At 53.6% G+C, this 12,678-nt stretch overlaps 1 protein-coding gene across 1 annotated transcript in view; it reads right to left on the bottom strand.

Moving 5' to 3' along the window:
• The window catches only part of INPP5B (inositol polyphosphate-5-phosphatase B), a 43,433-nt gene extending 36,370 nt beyond the window's left edge, over window positions 1-7,063 (bottom strand). The window contains 6 exon segments of the mRNA XM_061184468.1: window positions 3,244-3,354; window positions 4,630-4,659; window positions 4,794-4,891; window positions 5,743-5,837; window positions 6,192-6,256; window positions 6,960-7,063. Of these exon segments, the coding sequence (XP_061040451.1) occupies window positions 3,244-3,354; window positions 4,630-4,659; window positions 4,794-4,891; window positions 5,743-5,837; window positions 6,192-6,248 (391 nt within the window). The 5' untranslated portion in view covers window positions 6,249-6,256; window positions 6,960-7,063.
• Window positions 7,064-12,678: the final 5,615 nt, after the last annotated feature.

The raw sequence follows: 12,678 nt of genomic DNA, 5'->3' as shown, positions 1-12,678 counted from the left end.
CACATTCACAACTAGGAAGTGGCAGAGCTGGGATCTGAACTGAAATCTCTGGACTCCATGGGCTTTGGAGTTATAACCTGGGGTTCCAAACCTGGTCCTATTACTTCAATTGATGAATGACCTCGGGTAAGTTACTAAAACGTCAGTTTACTCTCTTGTCAGTTTACTCATCTGTAAAACAGGATACTCTTTAGTATTGCTCAAAAGACTAAACAGAAAAACATGGTTGTTGTGTGTTGTCTAGCTGTCTAGAAAAATATATGGCACACAGTAGGTACTCAATTAATGTTGGCTAATTCTTTCCTCTAACTGTGATCTTTTGACCAAGTCACTTCCACTCCTTGACCTTTTGTGCTGCACATTAACCACCAAGGACTGGGTGGGGAAAAACTCGTTCCTTTCACCTGTAACCTCATCCTGGACTCTGGTCCTTTTATCTGTAAAATGCAAGGGTTGGGCAGGTGGATTTCCAAGAGTCTGTCAGCTCTGAGAGTCCCCTCTCACCCAGATCCCTCCCAGAGGAAGTCCACATCATGATAGCTGCTCAAAGAAGCTGAGTTAGTGCAGTTTCCCTGCTGGTTACCACAGGTGTGGACCCCAGAAGGAAGAGCAGGGAAGGGAACCGAGAGACAGATACCTAAGCCTAAAAGAGGGGAATCATCCTCTTCTGCTCCCTGTCCTTCATTCTCACAGCTGGGCACCAAGCTCTGTTCATCCATTCAACAAATATGTGTTAAGTGCCTACTACGTGCCAGGCACTGTTGTAACCGCAGAGAGTAAAGTTGTGAACACAACCCAAACTCAGTGTTCCCATGGTGCCTTCATTCTCATCGGTTTGATCTCTCCAGTCCATCCTCTCCTCCCCATCCCCATGACTGGGCCCTGGTCCAAGCCTCATTTTTTATGCCTGAACCACTGCAATACATTACCATCGATCTCCCTGCTCTAGGTTTTCCCCTTCTGTACCAGTTGCCAGAGGAACTTTCCTAACGTGCAAATCCTGCCTCGTTATTCCTCAGTTTAAAGCTCCATCAGCTCCCCACAAGCTACAGGGCAAAATCCAAGCTCTTTGTTGGTTATTTAAGACCCTTCATGCGCTGTCTCTGCTGGCGTGTCCTGGTTCAGCTCATTCCACAGCCTCCTCCCACCCCAACTTCAATCCCACCCAGTTCTCTGCTCTTAACTCCGACTGTCTTTTTTCCCATGTTGGCTGCCTGGGAAAAAACCTCACTCATCCTTCAAGTCTCAGCTTAAACATCACCTCCTACACGAAGTCTTCCCTGAGCAGTGTAGATGGGATGGGTTGGCATGAGCTTAGGATGCATTAGAGCAAAACTCAAGAGCTCAGGCTCTGGAGGAGACTCTCTAATCCTGTCTAATCCTCGCTCTATTATTTACCAGCTCTGTACTCAGGTAAGGCATTTAACCTCCCTGAGCCTCAGTTCCCTCACCTGTAAAATGGACACACTGATAATACCTACCTTGAACGGCTGTGGTAAGGAAAATGAGATAATGTGCTGAAAAGTCCTTAGAACAGTGTCTAACACACAAGTCGTCCACAATGAATGTTAGCTAAGGAAATATTTTCTGAGCTCCTACTATGTGCTGGGCACTTTCACATGTATTACCTCATTTAATTCTCACAATTCCATGAGGAAGATATTCTTTACATATAGAAGTCTACAAACAAGCAAACTCATAGAAAAAGAGATCAGATTTGTGGTTACCAGAGGGAGGGATGAAGTGGGGGAAAAGGGGATTGGGTGAAGGCAGTCAAAGGTCCAAACTTCCAGTTATAAGATAAATAGGGAGTTCTCTGGTGGCCTAGTGGTTAGGATTCCAGGCTTTCACTGCCGTGGCCCGGCTTCAATCCCTGGTCGGGGAATTGAGATCCCGCAAACTGCATGGTATGACCCCCCCCAAAAAAAGAAAGATAAATAAGTACTAGGGGTGCAACAACATGATACATATATTTAATACTGCTGTGTTATATGAAAGAAAGTTTTTAAGAGTGTAAATCATGAGTTCTCATCACAAGGAAAAAATATTTTTTTCTATGTCTTTAATTGTATATCTGTATGAGAGGATGGATGTTCACTAAACTTACTGTGGAAATCACTTCGTGATGTAAGTGAAATCATTGTGCTGCACACCTTAAACTTACACAATGCTGTATGTCAATTAGAGCTCAATAAAACTGGGAGAAAAAAAAAGTCTACAGAACCAAGGTTCAGAGAGGTGAGGTGGTTTGCCCAAAGTCACACAGCTAAAGACCAGCAAAGATAGGCTTCAAATGCAAGAGGTTGTATAGCTTCAAAGTCCATGCTCTTTGCTGTTATTACTATTATTACTTCTCCTACAACTACCAATAATAATCATAAAACAGGTTATCTTTATTAGTTGAAGGTTTGGAGATAAATTTCCCCTGCTTATAGGATCAACCCTTTAACTCGGCATTCAAGGCTCTATAATCTTGTTTCCTTTTCCCACATTGCCCAGTTTGCATCAACAGTCAGTACCCTTCCTGCACACCCGGCAAACTAAGTTGGAGCCCCCAGACATTCAGTCTCCATGATGAGACCACGATAGAAGGGGAGCCCACCCCCGATTCCTGCAGAGCCAAGATGTTAGCTAGAAAGGAAATAAGTGACAGTGTTGGGTAAACAGCTAAGCCCCAGCACCTGGTGGCTAGAATTTGCATGTTCTCTGGCTGATTCTCTGCTCTGAACAAACTCTTCTTTACCTGCCTGGCTGATCGCCCAGTCTAAACAAATTCTGCCCTAGAGGCCACTAACTTCTCACTGTTAGGTTAAAGCTAGACCATTTTGTCAGCTGTGGTGGGGGACAGAGCAGGGTACAAGGGCAGGAGAGCTCTTATGACAGACTTCCCTTGGTTCTAGCTGTGGTTGTCAGGGAGAGGGAAGGTGGGCCTCTAGAAGCTCCGGACCCTGCTAACTTGTAACAGATTCTGCATGAGAATCACAACTCACCCCGTGCAGCCCTGCCCAGAGCAAGGAGGGCAAAGGGGCCCTGCTGGAGTTAAAACTCGGGTCCAGAAACGGGAAAACAGAAATGCAAACGCCATGGCCGGCTGGTGGCCTGGGGGCACTGTGGCCTCGTGCCAGCAGCTTTGAGAGGGCACAGAAACTGTGGAGTGTAAGTCCAAAGGGTGCAAAGTCAACTGGTGGTGGGGAGGTCAGTGCCCAGCCCCCCCTTCCCCCGGGAGCCTGCGGTCTTACCTACCTGGACAGGCCCTGGCGACTTCCTGGAGAAACGTTCTGGTTTGTGAACCAAAGGGGAGCTGGAATACGAGGCTGAGCTCCGCTGTGTCCAGCTGGACGGTGACATCTGAGCCTGCACAGGGGAGGCAGGAAATGAGCCCTTGGCCTCCAGGATGCTTAGGTGCATCTTTAGGCTGGAGCCCCCAGCATGGAACGTCAGCAGCCCAAGCTCCCAAAGCCCCTTTGACCCTTAAGCTGGAGCAATAAGGGAGCCCTCTGTACCCCCAGCTCCAAATTAACATCACCCTCAGTCTACAAAGGGGGTGGACCTCAGCTCTGAAAATTCAGTAAGCCTCGCCGTAGCCTTCTGGACGGAGCCAGAAGAGACCAAGTTCTCAACCTGTAGTCTACCCCCGCCCCACCAGTGGAATGAAAAGCACACAGAGGCGGACAGGGAGGCCGTCCGTCAGTCAGTCTCCCTGACTGTGCCAGGCACACGCTAGTCACACGGAACACCATGCTGAAGACATCAGACATGGCCTTGTCTTCAGGGAGCTAGACTGTGGATGGTGTCTGGCTCATAGCGTAACCGCAGCACCCAGCAGGCACATGGCGAGCACCCAAAACACGTGCTGAGCTAATGCATGAGTAGGAGCAATGCAGCAGACTGATCAGGAGCGTGGGCTCCAGAGTCTGGATTCCGAGTCTGAATCCTTGTCCCACCACTTGCTAAATTACTTAATTGCTCTGGGCTTCCATTACCTCGTCCATAAAATGGGGATGAAAGCAGTGATGACCTCACAGAATTGTGAGGAAAGCACCACGTGATGTGTGTAAAGCTCGTTAGCATAGTGCCTGGCACGAGATCATCATTGATTAAATATTCATTTCTATTATTATTATTACTACCTCTGCTATTACGACTACAGTCTAGCAAAGAACACAGACATTAGATAGGTCACTATAAATAATTAAATCACTGTAGGTGACAGAGAGATGGTAAGGACGAGACAAAGGAATGTGTATGAGTGAGATACAAACACTTTCGGGATACAAACACTCTCAGGAGTTCAACAAAGGCTTCCTGAGGAAAGTCAGTGTGAACTGAAGCCCTGGAGGATGACTGGCTATGCGAAAAGAGGAGTGAGGGCTTTCAAGAGGAGGAAGTATTGTGTGCAGGGGCTCCGTGGTGAAAACGTGTCACGTTTGAGGTGCCTGGAATGCAGAGGATTCCAAGTGCAGCAAGCAGGGAAGAGAGTGACTGGAGAGATGACCGGGGCCTGATCCTGCAGGGTCCTGCGTGCCACAGTAAGGCGATCAGAAAGTGCTCTTACTTCACACCACTCTTCTCTCTGCAGATTCTGTTCCCCCTGCCCCAAATGGGACTCAGACTGAAAGGGCCACTCACCAAGAAAGTAGACTTCACCATCCAGGGACACTGTGGGCAGGGAAACGAAAGGGCCCTTAGCAACTGAGCATCATCCTTCCTCCCACCGCCCCACCCCCAACAAGGGCAGAAATGACCCGGGAGCCCAGAGGAGAGGGATCATCCTGTCCAGCCCCCTGTGGCACCTTCTTCCAGAGCGAAATCCCGAGAGATCGGCACGACCTGGTCCAAGGAGACATCGTCCCCAGTAATGGCCATCCTCCGGTGTGTGTACAGGAAGAGACTGAGGGCAGGAAGGAGAGTGAGGACAGGGGGCCTGTAGTCGTCCCTCAGGCCCATGGGGAAGCCTCGGGGTGCTCGCACTCTCTCCTTGGTTCCTGGGGCTGTGCTCATGCCTCTCTGCTCATGGTGCCCACCAGAGACTGTTGGGTCATCAAAGCTGAACTTGCCTCATTTCGGGGAGCCCCTGCCTTGTTAGTAAAACCCACGTTTGATCCCCCCCCCGTGCGTTCTAGCACTGCAAGTGACAAGAACAGGGCAATCTTAGCCTCCCCACTCCCTCCCTGAACCTCAGCTTTTCCATCTGTAAGGTGAGGGTGGTGGGTTCGAAAATGTCTAAGGCTCCTCCTTCCCAGCTCTGAGACCCTGAGGTTCACTTTCTGGCTGTGAGACCTTTGATAAATATTAATTATTCTCTCTCTGCTTCTGTGTAATATGTGGGTATTACTAGCAGCATTTATGGAGCCCTGTCTATATGCTGCACAGCGTTTTAAACACTTTACGTGTAGTAACTCATTTTAATCTTTAGTCCGGACACATTGAGGTTTGCTCAGGATGACATGGCTCGGAAGTAACAAAGCCTGAATTTGAACCCAAGACAGTCAGGCCACGGGGCTCAAGATCTGGAGCAGTATGTTCAACCGTCTTCTTGAGAAGTTTTCAAATTTTGAGGATTATATGAGCTAAGAATAGAGAGGGCTTGGCCTATAGTGGTCAAAAACTATTAATTATCATTATTACAATTATTCTAGAAGCCTCAGACTCTGCCCTAGAGGGCATGAAGTCCAGCTGGAGGGACAGTGGAGAATAATAAAACCCAGGGCCAGAGGGACAAGGACTGAACCCGTCACTGACGCATGTTCCTCGCCACCGCGTTCCGGGCGGTAGCGCACGAGTCCCAGGAGGCGGCTTCGCCTGCTCTCTCCCTCACACAGCGCTCCCTGCACCGCCTGCTGCTCAGGGTCAAGGCAAACCAAAAGCGAGCCGGGCCCCAGGCCTCGCCCCGCCCCGCCCTCACCCACACAGATTCACTCTGTGGTTTCACCTCTCCGACCCTTCCTCATCTGTGAAATGGGGAGAGTAACCCCCAACGTCACAGGGGGTGGGAGGATAACTGAGTATTTAAAGCACCCGGCAGAGAGTCCAGGACTAAGTACTTAGTATGTACTGGTTTCCACCTCCCCCTGAAGGCACAGAGAGAGGGAGGCAAGCAGACAGACACGTAGACACCTGCCATTCCACTTCCCAAGGCCAGGCAGGGCAGGCCCTGGGGCTGGGAGCTCGGCACCCGCAGGGAAGGATATGATGATGCAGTACTCTCCCTCAGCCAGGGTCTCCTGGATCGCCACAGACTGGTCCATGCTGGCCCCTGCTGAGCAGACACGCCCCGGGGGAGGGCAGATGGGAGCCCCTTAGGTCAACAAGTCACTCAGGAGGTTAAGGAGCTGCCTGAGGGAGGGCTGGGGGCAGGGAGGAGGGGCTCTGTGCTGGGAGAAGGTAGAGGAGGCCTGATCCGCTCCCTCCCCCTCCCCCTTCCCCTGAGAATGGGCCTTTTAGTTTCTAGGGAGAGGGGCCATCCCTTTGCCTCTGGTGAGAGGTACAATTTGCTGTACCGCCCTTTGTCTGGAAGGGCATCCAGTCGCTTCTAAGTGGGGTCCAGTCTATTTGTTGGACGTGGGGTGCCTTGTCCCATTACTGGAGAGGAGGACAAGTCCTATTGCTCCTGGGATGGGGCTCTGCCTTCCTTTTTGGGGAGCAGTATTAGTCCTGCTGGCACCTCTCTGGGCAGTGTCAGGGGTGTATCTGCACGTATCTCAGGAAGGGAGCGTCTCATCCTAAACAAGGACCCCAGTCCTGTCCCTTTTTCCCTGGAGATGGGAAAGTGTCCCGTTACTCCTTGGCCCTCCCCCAGCCCAGCAGGCCCCATTGCGTCAGCCGAAGGCCGAGGGTGTCCGCTCTGACAGCATCAGGACAGGGGTCCCAGCCCTCAGCTTGCCCAGCCCCTCCTGCCCAGCCCCGCCCTGGTTTCCCTGCTCCGCACCTGCTCCCACACCCCTGCCATCGCCGCCTACCTCCTGAGCTGTCACCGCTGCTGGATGTGCGGAACACCGCGGACCCGGGGCCCAGCCAGAGACTACATTTCCCAGAAGCCCCCACGCCACACGACGGTCAGCCAGCCTGTAAGTCCCAGCCTGCCCACGCCAGTGCGGGGATGGGGTGGGGGTCCTCCCTGCCCCCGTTAACTCCTTAGGTCCTGGGGTACCCTGGGCTCCCTATTCCGGAAAGCTTTTCCTAAGTACTTGCCTTCGGCTCACCCTCGGTCCTGGAAGTCATGGGGCCAGAGCTCCCCGCCCAGGGCCCGGAAGGAAGATGGTCACTTTAAGGAAAAACACTTTATCAGTTTCATTCTCAACTCCTCACTCCAGGCAGGCCAACACTGGCCTCTGCTGGAACGCTTCCTCCCCAGCTAACTACCCCATCCTACCTTAAAGGAGAACAACACTGTGAAGAACCACTACCCCATTTTCCAGGTGGAGAAACTGAGGCTCAGAGACGTTAAGCAATTTGACCAAGGCCTCGCAGCTAGCAAAGTGGCAAAACTGGGCCTCAACTGAAAGTGTGACTCCAACTTCTGCGCCATAGACACTGCCACATGCCTCCCTTTCCCTCCCTAAGCGTCAGCGCTGTGTGTGTGAGGTGTGTGTGACAGGAGCACCTGGTCCTGCCTGCCTCATGGGGCTGTTTGGGGATAAAGGATGAGAATGCACATTGTAAAGGGTGTGATCCTGTTCATACACAGTACTGTGCTGAGGCTCTATCCTCTCTCCTTCTCAGGGAGGAAAGCATTCAGGGGAGGGGGCCACTCAGCTCTCAGGACAGCCTGAGGCTGTACTTTGTTGTTCTCCGGCCCCTTCCCCTGATTCACTGGCCACAGGCACCTGGGCAAGGTCCTCCTTCTTTGGGGCCTCGATTTCCCACCTAAGATAAGCAGGCTGCTCCAGATGGACAAAAAGGTCCAGCTCAGATCAGGGAGTCCAGGACCGGTCTCTCCCAGCCTATTGGCCATTTCACTAAGCTGTAAGCTCCCTGAGGACAGGCTGTGTCTTTTCCTCATCACCCCAGGGTAGTTTCTGGCACACAGTTGACCCTCAGAACATGTTTATTAAATTAGTGAATTATCTTAATGAATACTCTTTCTCTCAAGCTTTGACCCAAACTAAAGGGTAAGTGCAGGGGAAGGAGTGAGCATGTGACTTCTAACCCATCCTCACTCCTTTTCCCCTAAGCTTAGAGTTGCTGCCTTAGTGACCAGTTCGTTTGTATACGCAAACCTCTTCCAGAAACAGACATCACCTTCTTCCCAATCTTCTTCTTTTCCTGGAAATATCCACAGCATAAATGGAGCTCAAGTTTATTTGAATTTGGTTTCAAAGCTGTGTGGGGGATGAGGAGAAAGGGGATTGATTTAGACCCTTAAAGATAAAGGGGGTGGTGGTCATTGCAGGAAAGCAGGGGAACCCCAATTCCAGCCCCCCTCTTTGTGTCAAAGTCTGGGGAGGATCTGGGAAAAGTAGACGGGACCGGGCATTTTTATAGATGAAGAAACTGTCCCTGCAGGACTTTGGGGTCCTCCTACTTGATGGGGGTCAGACAGGAGACTGTTCTGTTTTTCCAGACAAATCCCAGCCTCTCCTTGGGAATGGGACTAAGGCCCTGCCCACTTGGAGAGCATCATGTTCAGGCCTAGGCCCTGGGAGCCTCTAGCACAGAGTTGTGGACTTGATAAATCCCTTTCACTAAAGATACAGCTACAAGGACTTCCCTGGTGGCGCAATGGTTAAGAATCCGCCTGCCAATGCAGGGGACAGAGGTTCGAGCCCTGGTCCGGGAAGATCCCACATGCCGCGGAGCAACTAAGCCCGTGTGCCACAACTACTGAGCCTGCGCCCTAGAGCCCACGAGCCACAACTACTGAAGCCCGTGCGCCTAGAGCCTGTGCTCCGCAACAAGAGAAGCCACTGCAATGAGAAGCCCGCGCACCTCAACGTAGAGTAGCCCCCGCTCGCCGCAACTAGAGAAAGCCCGCGCACAGCAACGAAGACCCAATGCAGCCAAAAATAAATAAATTAAAATAAATAAATTTATTTTTTAAAAAATTTAAAAAAAAAGATACGGCTACGGGAATCAGAGCTGGGGGTGGGCCTGGGGACTTGCAGGGCCTATGGGACCTTCCTGCCTGCCGCTCCCTGCTGAGCGAAGGAGCAGCAGCATAGCCCCAGCCAGGGTCCAGGGCAGGGGCCTTCTGGTGGCCCCTGGTGCGGCCCTGTTGAAGTGGAGGTTCTCATCCAGCTGGAGTTAGCTGCCTGAGGCCAAGGCTTGGCAGCACTCCTGGTAGCAGGGCTGAGCCACAGCCCTGTGACACCTGGGCGTCCCTGCCACGCAGGCCTGGCTGCGCCCTGCAGTGTAGCCTGAGCTGGACTGTTTCAGCTGCAAGAAGAGATGGGACCGTTCATCCTCCCCTTGCCTTCGTCCCCCATTCACAGAGACAAAAAATGTTAAGTTGGGTTGTGGGCTGAGCTGAACTTCCTTGGACCCCTCTCTCCGCCCCCATGAGGCCACCCAGCCAGCCCCCAGAGAACATACAGGGTGATCAGAAACAAGGCGGTGTGTCACAGAGACTTAGAAGATTCCAGCCGCTGCCCTGGATTTCAGCATAATGTGGAGCTAAGAGGGTCGAGCAGCCTGGCCCCCAGCAGGTCTAGCTCCAGCCCGATTCGGCTGCTGACCCACTAGTCGAGGGGGGGAGAAGAGAGGCCTGCAGTTCTGAGGGAGGGCAGCACCCAACCTTGGAGCACTGCAAGGGCCCACCTCACAGAAGTCCAAGCCCTCGGGGCACTCGGCCACAGCTTTCTGCCTTGGCAGGAGATTTTCCCCTTGAAGAGAGAGTGAAGGGAAGGGTAAGGGGTACGGAGCCCTGTGAGCTCCAGACAGAGGCGGGGCTGGAGCCCCATCCTGCCTGTCCCACTGGCCCCAGCCACCCCTCGCTGTCCATTCCTGCTTCCACTTCCCAGAGCAGGCAGGTGTGGACAGACACTCATGTTTCTCTTGGGGGCTGGCAGGGTGGTGGTCACCAGTGGTGGAGTGGGAAGTGTCTTGTCCTCTGGGATGGTCAGGTGGCCTAGGCGTGGGAGCAGAGCAGGGCTGTTTGGGGAAGGGCTATGACACGTCTGCTGGGGGACAATTCCTCTGCAAAGCCCCAGGCCGCCCCCCAGGGGAGGGCATCTTGTGTGTGGACTTCACAACCTGAAACTCTCCCATCTCTGCCACCTGGAGACGCACAGGAACTTGCTCTGGCTTCCTTGGAGCTTGTGGGGAGGGGAGCACTGGCTCAGCTGGGCGGGGAAAGGTGGGGAGTCGGAAGGGGAAATCCAGAAGTGGTGGGGCACTGAGGAGGAGGGTAGACTTCAAAGCTAAGGGTCAGCCTGACAAGGTTTAGAGGTTGGGGTGTTGACAGAGGCTGGGGAGGTTGGGGAAAACAGCTCAGGTGTTGGGGGCCTGTCAGAGGGTGGGCTCAGAGTTGGGCGCTAGTGGGTGGGCAAGGCTCAGGGCTGGGGACAGGTGGGGCGGGGCTCAGAACTTATGGGGCCAATGGGAGGAAGAGTCAGAGTGGAGGGCAATGGAGGAGGGGCTTGGAGTTGGAGGACCATGGAAGAGGGGTTCAGAGCTGCAGGCTAGGGGGGACTGTCTCACCCGAGGCCGACTGGTTGAGCTCCAGGCAGAGTGGGCCGCCACTGCAGCGCTGCAGAGAGCAGGGTCCGGGGCTAGAGGCCTGCAGCTAAGGGCTGGGGCTGGTTTCATTTCTCCCCTTACAACTGAGGCTGCACCGGGCCATGTGGTGGGAAGCGTTGAGTTGGATCGGCTGGATAAAGAGAGGGCCTGCGAGTCCAGGGCTATGGGGGGTGGCCAGCCAGTCCTGGGCCGTATCTCAACTCTCAGGGCAACCCAAACACCGACTCCTCTCTCTCCCGCTTCAGCACCTCCCTCCCAGCACCTTACTGGAGGTACCTGAATGTCACACCCCTTCCAACCCTGCAGCAGCCCCTCCTGGCAGCACCCTGCCTGGTCCCCCACAGCAGCCCTACCCCTGCACTCGCAGTAGCTCTCCCCCGCGCTGCACTCTGCTGTTTGGTTGAAAGGCTCTGCTTCCCGGTTAGCACGCCTCTCTCCGTAGCAGTGGAAGCTGTGGCACATCTGTGGGAGGGTTTGAACGCTGTGGCCCTCTTCCCACGGGTGAAGGCATCCAGGAGGCTCTCTCCTCCTTCACAGACTGCTTTGCTGCTTACCTGGATAGGAGCGGGGGTCAGCTGGCTTCTCACCAGGTTCTGGGTCACCAGCAGGACCTGCAGGAGGGCTGGTAGGAGGAAAAGGAGAGAGGAGACCACTGCAGGAAGCAACCAGCTCAAGAGTCAAGGTTAAGGAAAGGTCATGCAGTGGTTAAGTAGAAGGGGCCATGACACAGGTGAAAAGAAGGGACAGCCTCAGGGCCCAGGAGTAGTCACAGGTTAGGGTTGGTCACAGGGACCAGGAAAGGCTGGGGTCCCTGGGCTTAGGACAGCTACCTCTGAGCAAAGCAGCCTGATGGCTACTATTGGTCACAGACATCTTCTGAGAGGTACGCCAGGAGCCCGAGAGAGTGAGGGACTGGTCCTGGGCAGCCCAGGGGAGGGCTGCAAACAGAGAGTCCCATTATTATACTACGCAAAGGAGTAAACTAAGGCTGGGAGCAGGGGGGTCAACTTGTATGGAATAAGGGGTCCCAGGGGCTGGGCTTTTGCTTCCCGCAAGTTATACTTTCAGAGTGACATTGAGGCCGGCACAAAGGGGCCTGCGGCCTGGTAACGGCCCCTCTGAGAGTAAATGTTGTTGTTGGCATGGCAACAGCAGCATCCCAGGCCCGAGGGGAGACAGAGCTGGAGCAGGTGCAGTGACAGGAAATAGACATCCGGTGCCTCTGATGTGGCCTCATTTGCCTCTGACATCAGAAGGTGCTGGGGGTGGGGAGTGGCGGGTGATGGGCTTCCTCAGAACCCAGGGCAGGGAAATGCTGGGTCACAGAGAGGGTCAGAAGTCAGGGCTCCCCTTGTCCAGATTCTTCAGGGTTCAGACCCAACCCTGTTTCTAAATCAGAGCTGAGCTAAAGGCAGGAGGTACCTCTCAGACCCTGGATAGCTGGATGCCAGCTCTGGTTCCCCCAGTACAAAGGGATCAGATCTGTAAGGGTCTGCTAAGCCCAGGTTCAAGTTTTTCCATGCGAGGCAGAAAACTGCTGGAGATGGGAGAGGGGGGCCTTATTCCCATCTTCCCGCCCAACCCTGGGAGGCTGAGCACAACCCAGCCCCCAAATTTCCCAGGGCTAACAGGGCATGTTTCCCTGTCGTCAAGGGTTGGTCCTCCATCAGCACTTGGATCTCACAGGTGATGGCTGCCAGGGTGATGTGATACAGAGGAGAGCCTGGACCCTGTCTGGGCTGGGCCCCTTCTGACCATGGTCTTTAATGCATGAGTGGGGCTGTGCTCAGAATCCTGGGTGCAGAGGTGAGGCAGGGTAGGACCCCTTGGCAATAGGGGCCACTTCTTTCTCCACCCTCACCCTCCTTGCCACCAGAAGCCTCAGCCCCTCCATTGCTCCCTCCCCTCCAACGCTACACTCAAGAAGTGTTCTCATCCAGTTAACACCTCTCAAGGGGACCTCAGTCTCCAAAGGCAAATAGGTCAAGAGGGGGGCCCAAA

The sequence above is a fragment of the Eubalaena glacialis genome, chromosome 3, assembly GCF_028564815.1.
Source record: "Eubalaena glacialis isolate mEubGla1 chromosome 3, mEubGla1.1.hap2.+ XY, whole genome shotgun sequence".
Lineage (NCBI taxonomy): Eukaryota > Metazoa > Chordata > Mammalia > Artiodactyla > Balaenidae > Eubalaena > Eubalaena glacialis.
Note: the sequence above shows the minus strand (reverse complement) of the source record. Positions and strands in the feature narration are given on the sequence as shown.